Genomic DNA, 17,917 nt, shown 5'->3' on the forward strand with positions numbered 1-17,917 from the left:
TTTAGAATCATAGAATCATAGAATAGTAGAGTTGGAAGAGACCTCATGGGCCATCCAGTCCAACCCCCTGCTAAGAAGCAGGAAATCTCATTCAAAGCACCCCCGACATATGGCCATCCAGCCTCTGCTTAAAAGCCTCCAAAGAAGGAGCTTCCACCACAGCCTGGGGGAGAGAGTTCCACTGTCGAACAGCTCTCACAGTGAGGAAGTTCTTCCTGATGTTCGGGTGGAATCTCCTTTCCTGTAGTTTGAAGCCATTGTTCCGTGTCCTAGTCTGCAGGGCAGCAGAAAATAAGCTTGCTCCCTTCTCCCTATGACTTCCCCTCACATATTTGTACATGGCTATCATGTCTCCTCTCAGCCTTCTCTTCTGCAGGCTAAACATGCCCAGCTCTTTAAGCCGCTCCTCATAAGGCTTGTTCTCCAGACCCTTAATCATTTTAGTCACCCTCCTCAGGACGCTTTCCAGCTTGTCAACATCTCCCTTCAACTGCGGTGCCCAAAATTGGACACAGTATTTCAAGTGTGGTCTGACCAAGGCAGAATAGAGGGGGAGCATGACTTCCCTGGATCTAGATGCTATACCCCTATTTATGCAAGCCAGAATCCCGTTGGCTTTTTTAGCTGCCGCATCACATTGTTGGCTCATGTTTAACTTGACTCCAAGGTTTTTTTTCGCACACACTGCTGTCAAGCCAGGCATCCCCCATTCTGTATCTTTGATTTCCATTTTTTCTGCCGAAGTGAAGTATCTTGCATTTGTCCCTGTTGAACTTCATTTTGTTAGTTTCGGCCCTTCTCTATAGTCTGTCAAGATCATTTTGAATTCTGCTCCTGTCTTCTGGAGTGTTAGCTATCCCTCCCAGTTTGGTGTCGTCTGAAAACTTGATGATTGTGCCTTCTAACCCTTTGTCTAAGTCGTTAATAAAGATGTTGAACAGAACCGGGCCCAGGACGAAGCCCTGCGGCACTCCACTTGTCACTTCTTTCCATGATGAAGACGACGCATTGGTGAGCACCCTTTGGGTTCGTTCGCTTAGCCAATTACAGATCCATCTAACCGTAGTTTTATCTAGCCCACATTTTACTAGTTTGTTTGCCAGAAGGTCGTGGGGGACTTTGTCGAAGGCCTTACTGAAATCCAGGTACGCTACATCCACAGCATTCCCTGTATCGACCCAACTCGTAACTCTATCGAAAAAAGAGATCAGATTAGTCTGGCATGACTTGTTTTTGGTAAATCCGTGTTGACTATTAGCAATGACCGCATTTGTTTCTAAGTGTTTGCAGACCACTTCTTTAATGATCTTTTCCAGAATCTTGCCTGGTATCGAAGTGAGGCTAACCGGACGGTAATTGTTTGGGTTGTTCTTTTTTCCCTTCTTGAAGATAGGGACCACATTCGCCCTCCTCCAATCTTCTGGGACTTCTCCCGTTCTCCAAGAACTCTCGAAGATGATTGCCAGTGGTTCTGAAATAACTTCCGCTAGTTCCTTCAATACTCTTGGATGTAGCTGATCTGGCCCCGGGGACTTGAATTCGTTTAAAGAGGCCAGGTGTTCCTGGACAACTTGTTTCCCTATTTGGGGTTGGATTTCCCCCAATCCTTCGTCCATTCCATGTTGCTGAGGTTGAAGATGGCTTTCTTTTTGTGAGAAGACCGAGGCAAAGAAGGCATTAAGCAGTTCTGCCTTTTCCCTGTCCCCTGTCGCCATCACCCCATCTTCTCCTTGCAGTGGCCCTATCGCCTCCTTGTTCTTCCTTTTTCTACCAATTTAAGCAAAAAAGCCTTTTTTGTTGTTTTTTATGTCCCTGGCAAGCCTGAGCTCATTTTGCGCTTTAGCCTTGCGAACCTTTTCCCTATAGGAGTTGGCTATACGTTTGAATTCTTTTTTGGTGATTTCTCCCCTTTTCCACTTCTTGTGCATGTCACTTTTGAGTCTTAGCTCAGTTAGAAGTTCTTTGGACATCCATTCTGGCTTCTTTGCACTTGTCATATTTTTCTTCTTTGTTGGCACTGTTTGCATTTGCGCCTTGGTTATTTCATGTTTTAAAAACTCCCATCCATCCTTAACTCCCTTGTTTTTTAATATCGGCGTCCATGGAATGCCGCTCAGTAATTCCTTCATTTTTTGGAAGTCAGCTCTCTTAAAGTCCAGAATGCGTGTTTGACTTGTGTTAGTTTCAGCCTTCCTTTGTATTGCAAACTGCAGGAGCACATGGTCACTTGCCCCTAAGGATCCAATCACTTCGACTGTATTGATCAGGTCTTCCACATTTGTTAAGATTAGATCAAGAGTAGCCAATCCCATTGTTGCCTCTTCTACCTTCTGGACCATAAAATTGTCTACAAGGCAAGTGAGGAATTTGTTGGACTTTGTACTCCTGGCTGAGTTTGTTTTCCAGCAGATATCAGGATAATTGAAATTGCCCATGACTACTATATCTCTTCTTTGTGCCTGTTTGGTCAGCTGATTTTACTTTAACTGCCATGGTAATATCCTGTGAAATCCTGAAATTTAAACTACAAATCCCTGGATTCCACAGAAAGCAACAATGATAGTTTGCAGAGATATTGTTGAGGTATAATTATGTAGCATGAAAGGCTCACAGCAGTGGCAGTGCTGAATGGGAAATTCTGGGAATGCTAAGTGGGCAATTTTTTGTAATCTGCATAAAAGGAAACAAGATATTGGTTAATAAGATGGCTAATTCAGAGAGTGAGTATCCAAATTAGAAATTGTCTTTCTCTTAGGGAATCCGGTACGTGGTTTGGATGTGCACATGATGACTGCAGCCAGAAGTGCTTTTATAGCAGTGGTGCTCAATCTGGGGTCCCCAGATGTTTTTGGCTTACATCTCCCAGAAATTCCAGCCAGTTTACCAGCTGTTAGGATTTCTGGGAGTTGAAGGCCAAACACATCTGGGGGCCTTAGGTTGAGAACCATTGCTTTATAGGCTGATGGGCTAGCAATAATAATTCTTGGAAAGACAGGCCTAGCTGTGGACTTTTCTAAACTATTCGAAAGCTGAAGTTGGTGCAGAATGCCAGAGTTGTGATCAGAGCTGGTTGTTCACACTTGTTGGGAGTTTTGGCATGCTATTTCATAGTTCTATTTGTTTTATTTGGTTTTTAAATGGTTTATGAGTTAAGTTCAAAATGTTGATGATTTTCCTTAGAGCCCTGGAGAGATTTGAAGGTTGAGGTTTTGCCATCAGAACCCCTGGTCTACTCAGACAATCAGAAGAAGATCTCCTGGTTTCCCTCTGCCTTCTGCTTGGCACTTGCCGGACAGCCTCCCCTGCAGCAGTTTCTGGGATATATAAGTCTCTGGGGTTCTACTTAGTTCTTTCTCCGCTGATTATTAGGTGCTGCCCGAAACCTTTCAAATGTTTGAAAGCTTTTGGCTTTGCTGGCTGGCTTGGGAATATTTTCTCTACCAAGTAGTATACATAAAACATTCATATCGCGTGATGTCTCTTTGTTCTGAAAACATTATAATTATTAAGATTCCTGTGTTGCTTAAAGTAATATTTCATCTCCCTCCCCCCTGTGCATAATGAACAAAACAGGAAGGAGGCGCATAAGATTTTTCAAGGAAAAATAATAGAGCAGGTTATTCAGGTTTGGTGTTGAGCCATTGTTTGGTGAGATAGATTGGTAGATAGATAAATAGATTGCATTTAGCAACATGAATTTCTTCCTTCCATACTTCCAAGATGAGTATCTGGTACATATAGCAGATCTAGGGAAAGGATGGATTTTGGAATGGGAGGATTTTGTGTTCATTATGTGTGTTGAGGTGCCATTGTGAGTGTTTGACTCCATTAGGGTTGTATACTTTGATCCCTGATGATATTGTCTTATACAGTGCAATCATGATCAGACATTCTTGAGTAGGTGCTGTCATACCTCTCCCCACCCCGACATTTTGGAAGACCCAGATATCCACCTTACTGATTCAGTTCCCAGCAGACTTTCAGTTTGATATGTGTTGGTTTCCATATTTACTCATGCTTCAAAGCACTCAGGACACTGCCATTTTTGTGGGCCACCTTGTTGGCAGGTACATTGTTTAGGTAGTTTGCTATAGTTGCAACCTGAAGCAAAAAATATGTTCAATAGGTAAATAGTTTTCTATAGTACAAAAGGACCAAATTGAGAAGAAAAATGACTTATTTGTAGGTGGTGCTTTTTCTTGATCTTATTGCATTGGAGAAGGATTCAAATGTATGGTTTCATAGGTTACTGAACTTCTTTATTCAGTAACCCAGCTAAATGAGGTACAGTAGAGTCTCACTTATCCAACGTTCTGGATTATCCAACACATTTTTGTAGTCAATGTTTTCAATACATCGTGATATTTTGGTGCTAAATTCGTAAATACAGTAATTATTACATAGCATTACTGTGTATTGAACTACTTTTTCTGTAAAAATTTGTTGTATAACATGATGTTTTGGTGCTTAATTTGTAAAATCATAACCTAATTTGATTTTAATAGGCTTTTCCTTAATCTCCCCTTATTATCCAACATATTCGCTTATCCAACGTTCTGCTGGCCCGTTTACATTGGATAAGCGAGACTCTACTGTATTCTGGGAGCAGCGTTTCTAAGCAATACTTATATGTAAATTTAGTCAAATCTGTGAAATGTAAAGACTGGGATTAGAGTGATTACTGAATTTGCTAATCTCTAGTGATCAGGTGGAATGGGAAAGTCTTATGCTGCAGCTAAAAAGTAATGTCTTCAAACCATAGCTGTAACCATATGCAAGGTTAGTCAAATGTGTAAAATGGAAAGACTGGAATTAGGGTAAAATAGCTGTCCATCATAATATCCCAGTGATAGCTTGTGTCATTGGGTATTTAGTAGAGGCCTTGATTTTTAAGCAATTAGGGAAGCCAGTGTATGTAGAAAACTCTGAGCCAATGCATATAAAATTTGCACAGAATTAGTATGTACTCCTCTTTCTAAACTCATATTAAATTCTTAACTCTGTTATAATTTTAATATGAGCTACACAGCTTGTATACATGTCATGTCATGAAAATGTAGTTTAAATGGAACAGTTTTGTACCAGACTGTTTAATCTTAAACGGCATGGAAATAACCGTCCTTTCATCTCTGTTTTGGACTCATAATTTTGCAATAGGCACATTCTGATCTCCACAAAATGTTCTTCTTGTGACTTATTTGGGAGGAAATTCTACTCTGTAAAGGTTCAAAGGGCAGTTTTTGTGCATATTACAGAGCTGAGCCCAGGCACAGAGAATAACAACCAGATTCCTACTCCAGATCAAATGTATGCAGTGGTGCATAGCACCATACTGCACCATTGGGCTGTAATTAGCCCGTGTTACTTTCTGTCCTTTTCATTTTCCCACTTAATTGACTAAAAAGAAAGGTGTTTTTAAATATCTGTAGTAGCTTTGGGAAGGAGGGGAGGAGATAGATGACCAAACTATGCAATTCAGCGATTTTTCTGTCTAGATACTGGCTTTTTGTTGGAGGCTTGTAATATGGAGAGGCAGCTTTGGATAGATAGTTGGTTGGGTAGTGTGGATTCCCATGTATCAACTTAAATTGGCCCGAAGGTGGCAAAAATCTGGCAAAATCACCCAGACATTTCTATATGATATTTGAAAGCAAAGGAATTTTAAATAATACAAACACTATTGTATTGCTAGTACTGGGGAGCCCCTGATAGCACAGTGGGTTAAACTGCTGAGCTGTCAAACTTGCTGACCGAAAGGCTGGCAGTTCGAATCTGGCAAGTGGTGTGAGCACCCGCTGTTAGCCCCAGCTTCTGCCAACCTAGCAGAAAACAGGTACCGCTCTGGCGGGAAAGTAACGCTGCTCCATGCAGTCATGGCGGCCACATGACATTGGAGACATCTGTGGAAACGCTGGCTCGTCAGCTTAAAAATGGAATAAGCACCAACCCTTAGAGTCAGACACGACTAGACTTAACGTCAGGGGAAAACCTTTACCTCTATCTTACAACCACTACCGTGTTTCCCCGAAAATAAGACAGTGTCTTATATTAATTTTTGCTCCCAAAGATGCTCTAGATCCTATTTTCAGGGGATGTCTTATTTTTCTATGAAGAAGAATTCACATTTATTGTTGAACAAAAAATGAACATTTATTATATACTGTACAGTAGTTGTCATCACAAACCAACATAACCAGACAAACTGTGAATCCTATCAAGAATTTCTTGTTACTACCATTATTTCCATGTACAACTAGTATGTATATTTACCAATCCTGCATGCTCTGGTGTTCTGTTTGGCAGGCGCTGGGCATGCTTCCAAACAAAAACTTTGCTAGGTCTTACTTTTGAGGGAGGCCTTATATTTAGCAATTCAGCAAAACTTCTACTAGGTCTTATTTTTTGGGGATGTCTTATTTTCGGGGAAACAGGGTATATCTGAGGGGGCATGTTCCAAGACTCCACATGGATACCTAAAACCATGGATAGTTGCGAATCCTATATTTTGACAATACTTGGAAGAACCTAGTATAAAAAGAAATGTTTATTTTTTGTGGGTAAGTGAATCCATGGATAAGGACATCATACTATATTCTCTGCTAGAGAATTCTGGAGCTTTCTGTGGATCTTTAGCATCAGGGCCCTCTTGCAACAAAGAAGGCAAAGTACTTCAACCAAACCACAAATCCCGGAATTTCATAGGACAGAGTTCAAGTGGTATCAAACTGCTATAACTATTTTGTGTATGTAGCTGCTTTGAGTATTTTTGTGATGAAACCTTTAGTACTGGAATTTTCTCCTGTCACATTCCAAAATACTCATTATTTAAAAATCATCTCCTGCTATGTGAGTCTATTTCTCTCCATAACTTATATAAATATGATACACCCCCCCCCCCCATTGTGACAGAGATTAGGATTACAAAGTGAGTTTAGAGAGAGGCGTATGTTGTCAGACCCAAGGCAGCGAGGCACCAAGAACCATACACGGAGGCCAATCTCTATCTAATATCTTTATTAAGTAAATATATAAAAGCAATAAAAAAGTGAAGAATATAGTTCAGAGGCAGACCTTTCAAATAAGGTCAAATATAGTCCAAAAATGTATTGTCCAATAAATGATATTAGAGTTCAAAGTTTTAATCCAATAACCGAAACACACACTATTGCCAAGCAATAGTGTGGGGAGATGCCAGAGTCTTAGGAGTCCAAGGTAGCTTGACAACAAGGCTGGATACAATCTTGATTCTTTAACAAGGTCCGTGACTAGGAACAAGGCAAACAGTGATTCTTGGAACAAGATCCGTGGTTAAAACAAGGCAAGGCAAATCTTGAATACTTGATCCGGGAAGCAAGGAACTGGGGTTGCGAAATCCACACAAGATCTTACTCCTGAAGCTACTCTGTTGACTCCGCAAAGATTCTCTCGTGTCAGGCACCTATATTGGGGTCTCGTTTTCCCGCCAACAACCTCTTTCCCTAGAGAACGGGAAGCGAAACCCAACTTTGTCCAGATGCAAGACTCCTTAGAATTTCCCAAGGGAAGCAGGTCTAATCAGCCTGTTGTTTGGCTGCAATCCGTAAACTCCTGCGATTCTGTTCCCTCACTCCTCTGTCTGCAGAATAGGACTGTCTCCTAGGGAACGGGGGCGAGGAATGCCCAAGGTCTGTTTTACTGAGTTCTTGGGTACAAACATCAACATCCGGCAGGTGAAAAGATTCCGGCTCTTGTTGAACCGGCGAAAACCCCATGTTTTCGTCTTCATCTGCCACAATGGCACTAGGAACAGGACTACAAGGCCCATGAGGCATCACATATGTTTTGGTTTATCCCTTTGGAAGGATATTATTGGAATCATATCATGCTGTCTTGTGTAACACATGAATTTGGTTCTGCTGGTTGAGCCCATTACAGAAACTACTACTTAGCAATAAAGTAGCTTCTTTCCAAACCTAGGTTATCTTTGTGGTGCTGGTCTTATAGAAGAATCTGAAGAAAAGGGAGAATATAGAAGTTCTTTAGGATATTCTGGTGGCTTTGGAATATGAGTGCATTTGTGGAAATGGAGCCTAGACAGCCATAGAACAAGTGGTTTTCTTTGGATGATGGTTAGATTTTAGATCAGAAAAACCAACCTCTTTTTCAAAACAGTGTCTCTTATTATTTTTGGCCGTGCCAGTGGGATGTTGGAGAACTGGTCCAAAACATCTGAAGGACAATCCCTCTTCTAAAGTTTGGGGAAGTTGGGTGTGGCGGCTATGTAAGCTGAGTATTTATTACCTAAGAAAATCCTGTGATTCATGAAGTTGCCATAAGTTGATTTGAAGGTAGATACACATTCTCCTTTTGCGTGCAGTTCTCCAAGCCTTTCATATATTTTGCAGGTTGAGGAAAGAGGTCAGCATTCCCAAGTTTTCGTGTAGAAATCTGTGCAAACAAAAACATATAAATGTGGAGTGGAATTGCACACAATTCATCAGAATACACTGGGCCCTCTTTTGTCCTGTGCAGATGCTGAACAGCTTGCAGTTTCTTCTCATTATAGTGTTTCTGGAGGGGCGGGGGAGAAGTGAGAAGTGCTGCCAAAGTTGCTGAACCAAAAAAAAATTGTTGAAAATGCACTAGAATGCATTTGTTTGCTTCTAGTGGGCTTGCTAAAATGGTAGTTTCCTCTTCTTTCTACCCTGCAGATGATGAGCTCAAACTAATAACGGACTATGAATGTGTGTGTGAAGGGATGTCATGTGGACATGGGGTCCGCTGCAGGGGCCACCAGTGCTTTGCGTCCCTGAGCATCAATAATGGTGCTAAAGTGTCCCAGAAGGGATGCTTCCGAGTCTACGAGCAAGGGAAGATGACCTGCAAAACTCCTCCATCCCCTGATCAAGCAGTGGAGTGCTGTCAGGGAGACCTGTGTAACATGAACATCACAGCACAGCTGCCAACAAAAGGTGAGCATTTTAGTCTTATCTCTCTCTCCTGTCTTCTTTTTTTTTTTTTAGAGGCTCCATTAATTGTTAAGGCTAGTTTTAGAAAGCCGTAATGTTGGTGTTAGATCTGGGATTTGGGGACGATACAGAAATTGATGGGTTATGTGTAAGTGTATTTGTAAGAAGGAAAATGTTGGCAGTAAGATAAATATTAGAATTATAATCTTGGTATGACATTCAGGATTCCAGCTACAGCATGACACCCCTTAGGAATTGTGCAAGAGAGAACCAGGGGGTAGACTTGTGGCTCTCTAGAAATTATCAGACTCTAGTTCCTATCAACCCTAGCCAGCAAGGTATAATGAAAGGAATAGTTTACCAAAATCATGACAGGCAAAGATTTTCCATCTATGACCTAGCTTGAGACAAGAATATGATGGCTACAGAGGAGGGTGGTACCAGAATCTTTACTCATTACAACTGAGTTTGTATGTGCCTTCAACTTGCTTGTGAACGTATGGTGACCCCCTGAATTTTTCATAAGGTTTGCCTAGGCAAGGAATTCTCAGAGGTGGTTTTGCCAGTTCCTTCCTTTCAAATATAGCCAACAGTAGCTGATAGTCACAGCCTCCCATCCACATACTAACTCTGCTTAGCTTCCAAGATCAGATGGCATCTGGTGCCAGAAGACAAACGAGAGAATTATGGCCATTGTCCATTTAGATTGTATTGGAGGTGGACCAGATGCTTAGAGTAACAAAATGAAGGATATGAGGCAGGGACCTGTAAGCAGCAAGCTGTCATGGATCTAAATATGGAAAGCAAGATGGGTATAGGGATTGCTCCTTACGATATAGAGACATCAAGTATGAGAAGTCATACACATAGGTTGGTTCTTTATATGAGAGTGAGAATTGTCTTCTAGTTCACGGATCTGATCATCTACTTGTTGGATTACTGCTTACATTGTGTCCCACCATTTGCTGTGTTGGCTAGGCTGATGGGAGTTTCAGTCCAGCAATGTCTGCAGGACAACATGCTCCCTGTGCCTGTTCCAAGTTCAAGGCTTGGCACGGACACAAGAAGGGAATGTTACAGATTGAATTCTGTCAAGATGCAAGAACTGTTCAGGACATTTGGTGTTCACATGGAATTTAGGGCAAGTTGGAAAGAGCAGGCAATGCTAAGATCAAGGACTGCTGCAGGACTCATTTTATTTTGATAGTCTGTTTAGTGTTTTTGGAGTCTCATGGAGACATTGCCAGAGCTGAAACAAAATATCTTGTGCTTTTAGATTTTGGTTTCTCTCTCATGCTTTCTTTGTTTTTAATGGTCAGGTGCCTGGACTCCCTCTTTTCTTTTAATCATCATGACTCATTCAGAGCCAACTAAATTCTTCATGTAAATAATGTTCACAGGCTTTACAAGTGAATGTTTGTTGTCTGTCCTTGGATTTACCTTTCCAGCTTAATGCTGACAACTTTGACTAACTTTGATTTTTTTTATTCTCTTATGAAGGGCAACCAATTCAAGGAGAAGCTGTGGGTTACACCCTGGAAATGCTAATCGTTTTTATAATGGCTGCGATTATGATGCTGCTAATACTTTCCGGACTAGTGCTGCTGATTGTCCGGAAAGTGCGGCAGCGCTATATAGAAAGGTTCAATTCAAGGGATGCAGAATATGGAACCATCGAGGGACTCATAGCCTCAAACGTTGGTGACAGCACACTGGCAGTAAGTAAACAGTGTCTTGTGATCGGTTGTTATTCATGTAACTGCAATTCCCTACTTTAGTTCCTGATGGAACTGCCAAAAATGTGACTCGTGAAATACTATGTAGCTGACAATCTTCCTTTGTACTCCGTTTATAGAAGATACATAGGGAAGCTAATATGAGGTAGTGCATAAAATCCTGGAATTCTTTTCGGCCCTTATTTTTTAAAGGGATGACCGTTTTCAAGGGGTCTTGCAAGGGTGAAAAGAAGTGACATGTCCACTGTCACTATTTTTTTTTGTGAAGGAAGAGAAGATGTTCCACATTTATAGATTACAGGGATGAGAACAAACTAAATCATAGGAAAACCGCATCATGGCAAAAATCACAAATGATTTCAAAGCACAGGACAATCAAAAAGAAACTTTGTAACTCTGGATTTGATTTTAAAGAAAGGACAGAAGAACAATAAGATTCACAAAGCTAAATGAGGACAAACAGATAGCTCAGTTTTAGAATTTCAGGATAATAAGGCTTTCACCCAACCACCAAAAGATCCCAATGTAGTCACTCCCAAAAAAGTCCCCTTTACTGTGACTGATTGGGACTTGATTGGGGAAAGCATATTCTTTCACAAAGTTAGGTCCTGTACACAGTCATAACTGTAGAGCTCTATTGAGTGCAAAATCAGCACTTTAAATAGGGACCTGGATGTAAATGAAGATGTATATTTGTGGTAAAGTTGCTCTCTGTCCAATTTGTAAGCAACAGGGTGCAACAAAAGAAGTGATACTTCAGTTCCTTGAGTGGGACATGGTCTCCCTTCGTCTCATCCCTCTTCTGCCTTTTTTTTTTTTTTTGCTTCCTGTGGCAGACTGGATAGCTCATCTGGGTAATCAAATCCCAAAGTGGATTTCTTAAACTTGTCCTCTGTTTGAAAATGAAAGAACTGGTTAAAGATGCATGACTAGGAGAGGAAAGTTGGTTCCAGTCAAAATTAGGAGAGAGAAATAAAACAATAAGAGTATTTTGTGGTAGTATTAGGTTATTAAAGGAGATAGGATGAATGCATCTTAATATCATGGGAGTTAAACTGCAAGTCACATGAATGCTCATAGCCTGTGTGTATTGTGGCCTGGCTAATACGGTTTCTTGCAGAAGCAAAGTGGGGGTGGGGGTGGGGATGTTAAACAAGACCCTGGAGTGTGTGCCAGTATATTACAGGTATAGTGCAATACTTGCCATTTTAGCCTCTTGTCTGGATGAGCAGGCAGATGCTCCCTGGAGTCCCCGGGCTTTCCTCCTTGTTCCAAGCAGACTCTTGATTTCATGCCAGAAGGTTGTCTCCCCTCTCTCTGCCACATCCTTCTCCCAAAGCTAACACAACACAATCACTTGCTTTCTGAGCTGGTGGAGTGGGTGAGACTGGAGGAGGATAATATTACTTCTGAAGAGGAGTTCTTCTTGATGGGAATGAGGAATCTTTAGCCCCTTATGTACTTGAGGTCACGTAAACATTTCTGGGATGGAAAGAGGTTGTGAATGAAAAAAGTTTAAGAAGCCCTAATTTGGTCCTGTCACGTTGATTGGAATTTGCTAGGAAATGGCTTTAGGCAATCTCTGGTAAGGCAGAAATATAGGCATATCTCAGTTAAGAAAATTCATTTTTTCGGAAAAAAAATTCACTAGAGAGCTTGCTTTTCTCCTCTTAACTTTGCCTAGTTAGAGGGTTCTTCTAAAATTTATTTATTTTTAAAACAGCATTGGTGCTGGGAGAATGGTAAAAGTGGCTGGAGAAACACAGACTTTGGAAAGGAAAGACTGGGAATCTCTATTCAGTCCAACTGTATCTGTGTGTGTGTGCCTGCATACAGCAAGCAAGGTGGACATCATCAGCCTACAGATTCCCTAGTGGATATTATAAACAGGTTTCAGGTAGTATTTAGGCCGTTCAAGAAGTTTTTCTTTACTTATTCAAGGTAGTTTCATGGACACTTTGTTCTGGATTAAAGATTTGCTGAAATATGTTGAACTGCTGGGTTTTGTGTGTGTGACATAGGACATGTATCCCTATTCTTTGCATGTTATTTGTGTCTCTGGAACCAACTGTTCTTCTAAATAAGTTATGCTTAGGAATGTATTTACTTTGCTAACTCGGGTATATCTACATATGCCTGGGCCAAGATTCAGCCATTAACAAATTGAATGAATATATCTGGACCTCCAGATTATCCCCTTGTGCACCTTAGTAACATGGCTGCAAAGTACTAAAAGCAATTTGAATTTTCATGTAGCGCTGTTTGAAGCATGACATGGTTTCAAGTATTTCTATAGAAACAGGGGTGTGGGTGGGAATTCTTGAACTGAGAGCCATTTCTAGGAAAGAAGTACATAAGAACATTGACCTTGCTTCAGCACAGGATTCTGATAAAGACAAAATGTGCTTTTTAGAGATGAAATTTGAAGGAGCCAAGGTCTTGAGCAGGGATCAGAAGGCATTCAGTATCAAGAAGCAGAGCCAGATGTTCAGTACTTACTGAACTAAATTTAATAAGCCACACAATAAAATAATACAAATACTTCTCAGGTGAATTGTGGCCAGGATGTAGATGTTTTGTTTTGTTTTGTTTGAGTTCCATTTCTTTTTGACAATTCTTGTTAAGTCAAGTCAGGGATGAAGTGAGTGGAGGTTTGTTTTTAGTTGCATTGTATGAATACCATGAATACTGTTGCAGTGTAAGCCTCTACACTATTATATATCCTGAAAGTAGTATTAGTAGTATCTGCATCACCCTTTTAGTGTATTTTCTGTTAAATTGGCCTCCTAAATTGTTTTGCTGCCATCTTGTGGCCATACCTATGCGATTTAAAAAATAGAAAATTACAGGCAGTCCGCAAGTTACAGGCAAGATAGGTTCTGTAGGTTTGTTCTTAAATTGAACTTGTCTGAATGGGTACATTTTTAAGTGTAACTACAGCCAAATACAGTAGAGTCTCACTTATCCAACATAAACGGGCCGGCTGAATGTTGGATAAGCGAATATGTTAGATAATAAGGAGGGATTAATGAAAAGCCTATTAAACATCAAATTAGGTTATGATTTTACAAATTAAGCACCAAAACATCATGTTATACAACAAATTTGACAGAAAATGTAGTTCAACACGCAGTAATGCTATGTAGTAATTACTCTATTTACAAATTTAGCACCAAAATATCATGATGTATTGAAAACATTAGCTACAAAAATGCGTTGGATAATCCAGAACATTGGATAAGTGATTGTTGGATAAGTGAGACTCTACTGTATATAAGTTTTGGATACCATAGGGAAGGGTTAACGCTCCTGTGGTGTTTGTTTTGTTGTCTGTGCCCCTGTTCAGAAGATTTCACTTCACTTTCTGTCCCTGTGAGAAATGGATTTTGCAAACAAGAATTGGTGAAAAAGCTATAGTAGAGGCACCTTTTCCCCATGATAACTTTTTAAGGAGTGAATTTCCCTTCTGTGGGATAGATTTCTCTCACTTCCTATTGCCGCACCCCCATTCTTAACTAGTAGTTGGATGTAAGTCGGATGGTTGTAACTCGGGGACTGCCTGTGTATATATGGCATACAATGAGCCTCAGTATCCACTAGCTTTTGGTTCCAGTGGTTACCAAAATCTGTGTATGTTGAACATCCACAATGGAATAGCAAAATAAAATAAATAACAAAAAACTCAAGCTAGAGATAGCTTGAGGATTTGTGATATGTCAGGAGGCTACAGCAGGCTATTTCTACAAATTAGTGTAGAGATCAATGTGCAGTAAAATAAAAGTTTGCTTTTGGGATCCCCTCCCCACCCCCAATATATTTCTTAGTCATGGTTGATTGTACTCATGGAATCCAGAACCTGTGGATATGGAGAGCTGTCTGTATAGCAAAATATGTTTGTATTATGAAGTAAATAATTTGCATTTACAATGAGTAGTAGTTCTTCTAAATAAGATTCACTTAAAGCTCTGAAATAACCCCATGCTAAAACTAAAACAAGATCTTTAATACTGGCAAATTTCATTAGCTTTTAGTTAATTTGCAAGGAATTCTGCAATTTGGCACATTTTAACAGTACTGTTTTCATTGATCTGACAAGCCAGTTAAAACTATGCTGTCCAGGAGTGACATTCCTTTCAGGGGCATTCTTACATGTTATTTTCCCTTGAAGGGAAAATAATTAGCTAATAATTCCCAATGAAGAAATTTGTACTTGTAATCTAGTTATTTTAAAAGGCAAGGCCCCCTTACATTTTCTAATGCAAATGTGATAGTCTACTAAAGAATTATTGTGTAACTCAGCAACCAGCTGTATTTAGAACAACAACAACAACTTTATTCTTATTAACCGCCTCCATCTCCCTGGAGGGACCCAGGGTGTCTTACATGCAGACCAAGCCCAGAGAACAAGGAATTCAAAATACAAAAAATTAAAACACAATACAAAATTAAAACACATAACAGAGCAATATAGTTAAAATCCTTGACCAAAAACCATAACATAAACATCTTAAAATACATCACAAAACATTGTCATCACAGAACCAGAATGGGACTGTTAAAATTCTGAATACAATTTTCATATTAACCATACATTACCACCCAAAATATATTGGAGTTGAAGGAGAAACATAAATTTAAAATATAAGACTAAATGCAGATTGTTGGTTCATGAGAATTAAGTGCCACGCAGCCTTTAATAATGAAGCTAGAGCAGCCCCTTTCAAATGCTTTAATGAAAATATTTCAGCATCTTGCATAACTGGTATTTGACACCTTGAAAACTGAATAAGAAAAGAATTTTGCAAAACATTTATGCTGGAGATGTGTGGGCCTAAGAGCAGACAATTTTTATATGTGTTTTTTTCTGAGAGAAATGTGCCAACATATTGGAAGGTGTTTGGTATCTGAAATAGAATGACTACATGCTCCCCATAGTACTATGAAGATTAATTATTGGATTAAATGTTTTATTGTGTCAAATAATAAACAGGAAGCATCTGACGATTAGCAGCAAGAACAGAAATGGATACAAAAGCTACATGGACTATTTAATACATTATTCACCAAATACTGTATACAACAAAGTTTGGACTTTGTTGTGTATAGTAACATCAGCTTCTTTAGTTTGCTTGGCTTTGTAAATGAGTGTTTAAGTGTTAAAGGATTCATTCCTTGTCATTAACACTGACAATTGAAATAGCTTAGGTTGTTGAATTGCATTCATTTATGTGTTAGTTAAATTATCAAAGCAAGCAACAGGTGTCTTTCTCAACCTGCCACTTTCCAGATGTGTTGGGACTACAGGAGGCTGGGGATGGTGGCATTTTGTAGTCCAGTTAAACTGGAAATTGCCAAATCAAGGGTGTTTAAATTGGATTAGATTTAGAGTCTAAAGCATCCTTAATTTAGCAACTTCCTATTTATGTATTGTACATCCTAATCTTTTATTGTACTGTTTTCCTTCTCTTGCTATGCATACTGATCACGCACCCTTCAAAGATCATGGATCATTAATCTGGATTGAAATGATTGGTATATTTATTCCAGTTGGGTGGCACTAAACAACTGTGGCACTGAAGTGCAGCAGTAAGGAATATCAAAGATCAGTTGGTGAATCAAAAGTCTTTATCAGAAATATTTGACTATTGAATAATTGCAATTTTCTATCTAGGGTGCAACTGTGCTATAGAAATAATGCAGTTTGGCACTACTTTAACTTCCACATCTCAATGCTATGGAATCTTGGGAGTTGTAGTTTTACAAGGTCTTTAGTTTTCCCTGCTAAAATTTACTGGCACCTCACCAAACTACAACTCCTAGGATTCCAGAGCATCAAGCCATAGCAGGTAAAGTAATGCATTAATTCTGCATTGCAGATGCACCCTTAATATAAAGAAGCATGCTCTGCAAAAGGGTAGTAAAAAAGGTAGGTAAAGGTTTTCCCCTGGCGTTAAGTCCAGTTGTGACCGTCTCTGGGGGTTAGTGTTCATCTCCATTTCTAAGCCGAAGAGCCGGTGTTGTTTGTAGACACCTCCAAGGTCATGTGGCTGGCATGACTGCATGGAGCGCCGTTACCTTCCCGCCAGAGCGGTACCTATTTATCTACTCACATTTGTATGTTTTCAAAGTGCTAGGTTGGCAGGAGCTGGGGCTAACAGCGGGCGCTCATTCCGCTCCCAGGATTTGAGCTTGGGACCTTTCAGTCTGCAAGTTCAGCAACTCAGCGCTTTAACACACTGTGCCGCCACCAGGGGCCAAAGGGTATTGTAGTCAATATATATATAGTACGTGTCTATTGGTAAAACTTCAGTAGCTGAAAATTTGGCATTCGGCTACAACAGTTCACTTTCTCTGCCCCTCTCTGTGATATTTAAAGACAAGCTTCCCAATTCAGATTACACAGAAGTTTAAGTGATTTGTATAAATCGTGCTGAGTAGGAGTGGTTTTTCCCCAAAATAATTCTCTGGATTTAAACCTGAATAGGCAGCGGGAAAGGGTTAGATGTCTGCACTCAGTGTTTTAAAAAGGCGGCTTTGTTTCTTTTCTGGCATGTGGCCTAAAACAAAGCTTAATAGTTCAATTTTCTGATACATTTTCTAGTAAAATGCCCTTGTTTGAACATTCCCATAATTGCAGAGTCATTGTAGCTTTCTGTTTTGGAAAGTCTACAGATATAATAGTCTCCAATTCGCTGGAAGAAAGACTCTGACTGTAGTCTTTAAAAACCCATACCATTGATTTTCCAGTGAGTTTGAGGTGAGAAGATAGAGGGCTAAACACTTAAACTCTCAGGCCTGGCAATACAATATTAATTACACTATGTAGCAAAATTTGAAAAATTTGCTGTTCTGTTTGAAAGTGTCTTTTCCTGTTTAATTGTGTAGTACTTACTTTGAAAGTAGTTGTTATATTCCAGAAACTTCGTTTACACAGCAGCCACAAACTATGTTGAATTGGTTGAGACTCTATGAGATATTTATTTAAAAAACTATGGCAAAATGTGCTGCAGATGTCCCACAAAAACAAAGTTTTTGCAGTTTAATAAACATTTTCCATGTTTTTATGATAGAATTGATTAGTAAATGACATGTATAACACAGGAACAAAATTTTTGTTATGTAGTGTTACTGAAATGTCATTTTTCATTAGCATTGTGAAGGATTTTGTTAATAAAGGACTCTTTTCTGTTGCTAATACCAACTAGAATTAGACTCATTGAATAGTTAGCTCAG

General features: G+C 39.7%; 1 protein-coding gene across 1 annotated transcript in view; it reads left to right on the plus strand.

Moving 5' to 3' along the window:
- The window catches only part of acvr1 (activin A receptor type 1), a 103,502-nt gene that overhangs the window by 56,829 nt on the left and 28,756 nt on the right, over positions 1-17,917 (plus strand). The window contains exons 3-4 of the mRNA XM_008116565.3: positions 8,691-8,951; positions 10,449-10,666. Coding sequence (XP_008114772.2) covers positions 8,691-8,951; positions 10,449-10,666 — 479 coding nt within the window. The remainder of the gene's footprint in view (positions 1-8,690; positions 8,952-10,448; positions 10,667-17,917) is intronic.

This window comes from Anolis carolinensis, chromosome 1, assembly GCF_035594765.1.
Source record: "Anolis carolinensis isolate JA03-04 chromosome 1, rAnoCar3.1.pri, whole genome shotgun sequence".
NCBI classification, from domain to species: Eukaryota; Metazoa; Chordata; class Lepidosauria; order Squamata; family Dactyloidae; genus Anolis; species Anolis carolinensis.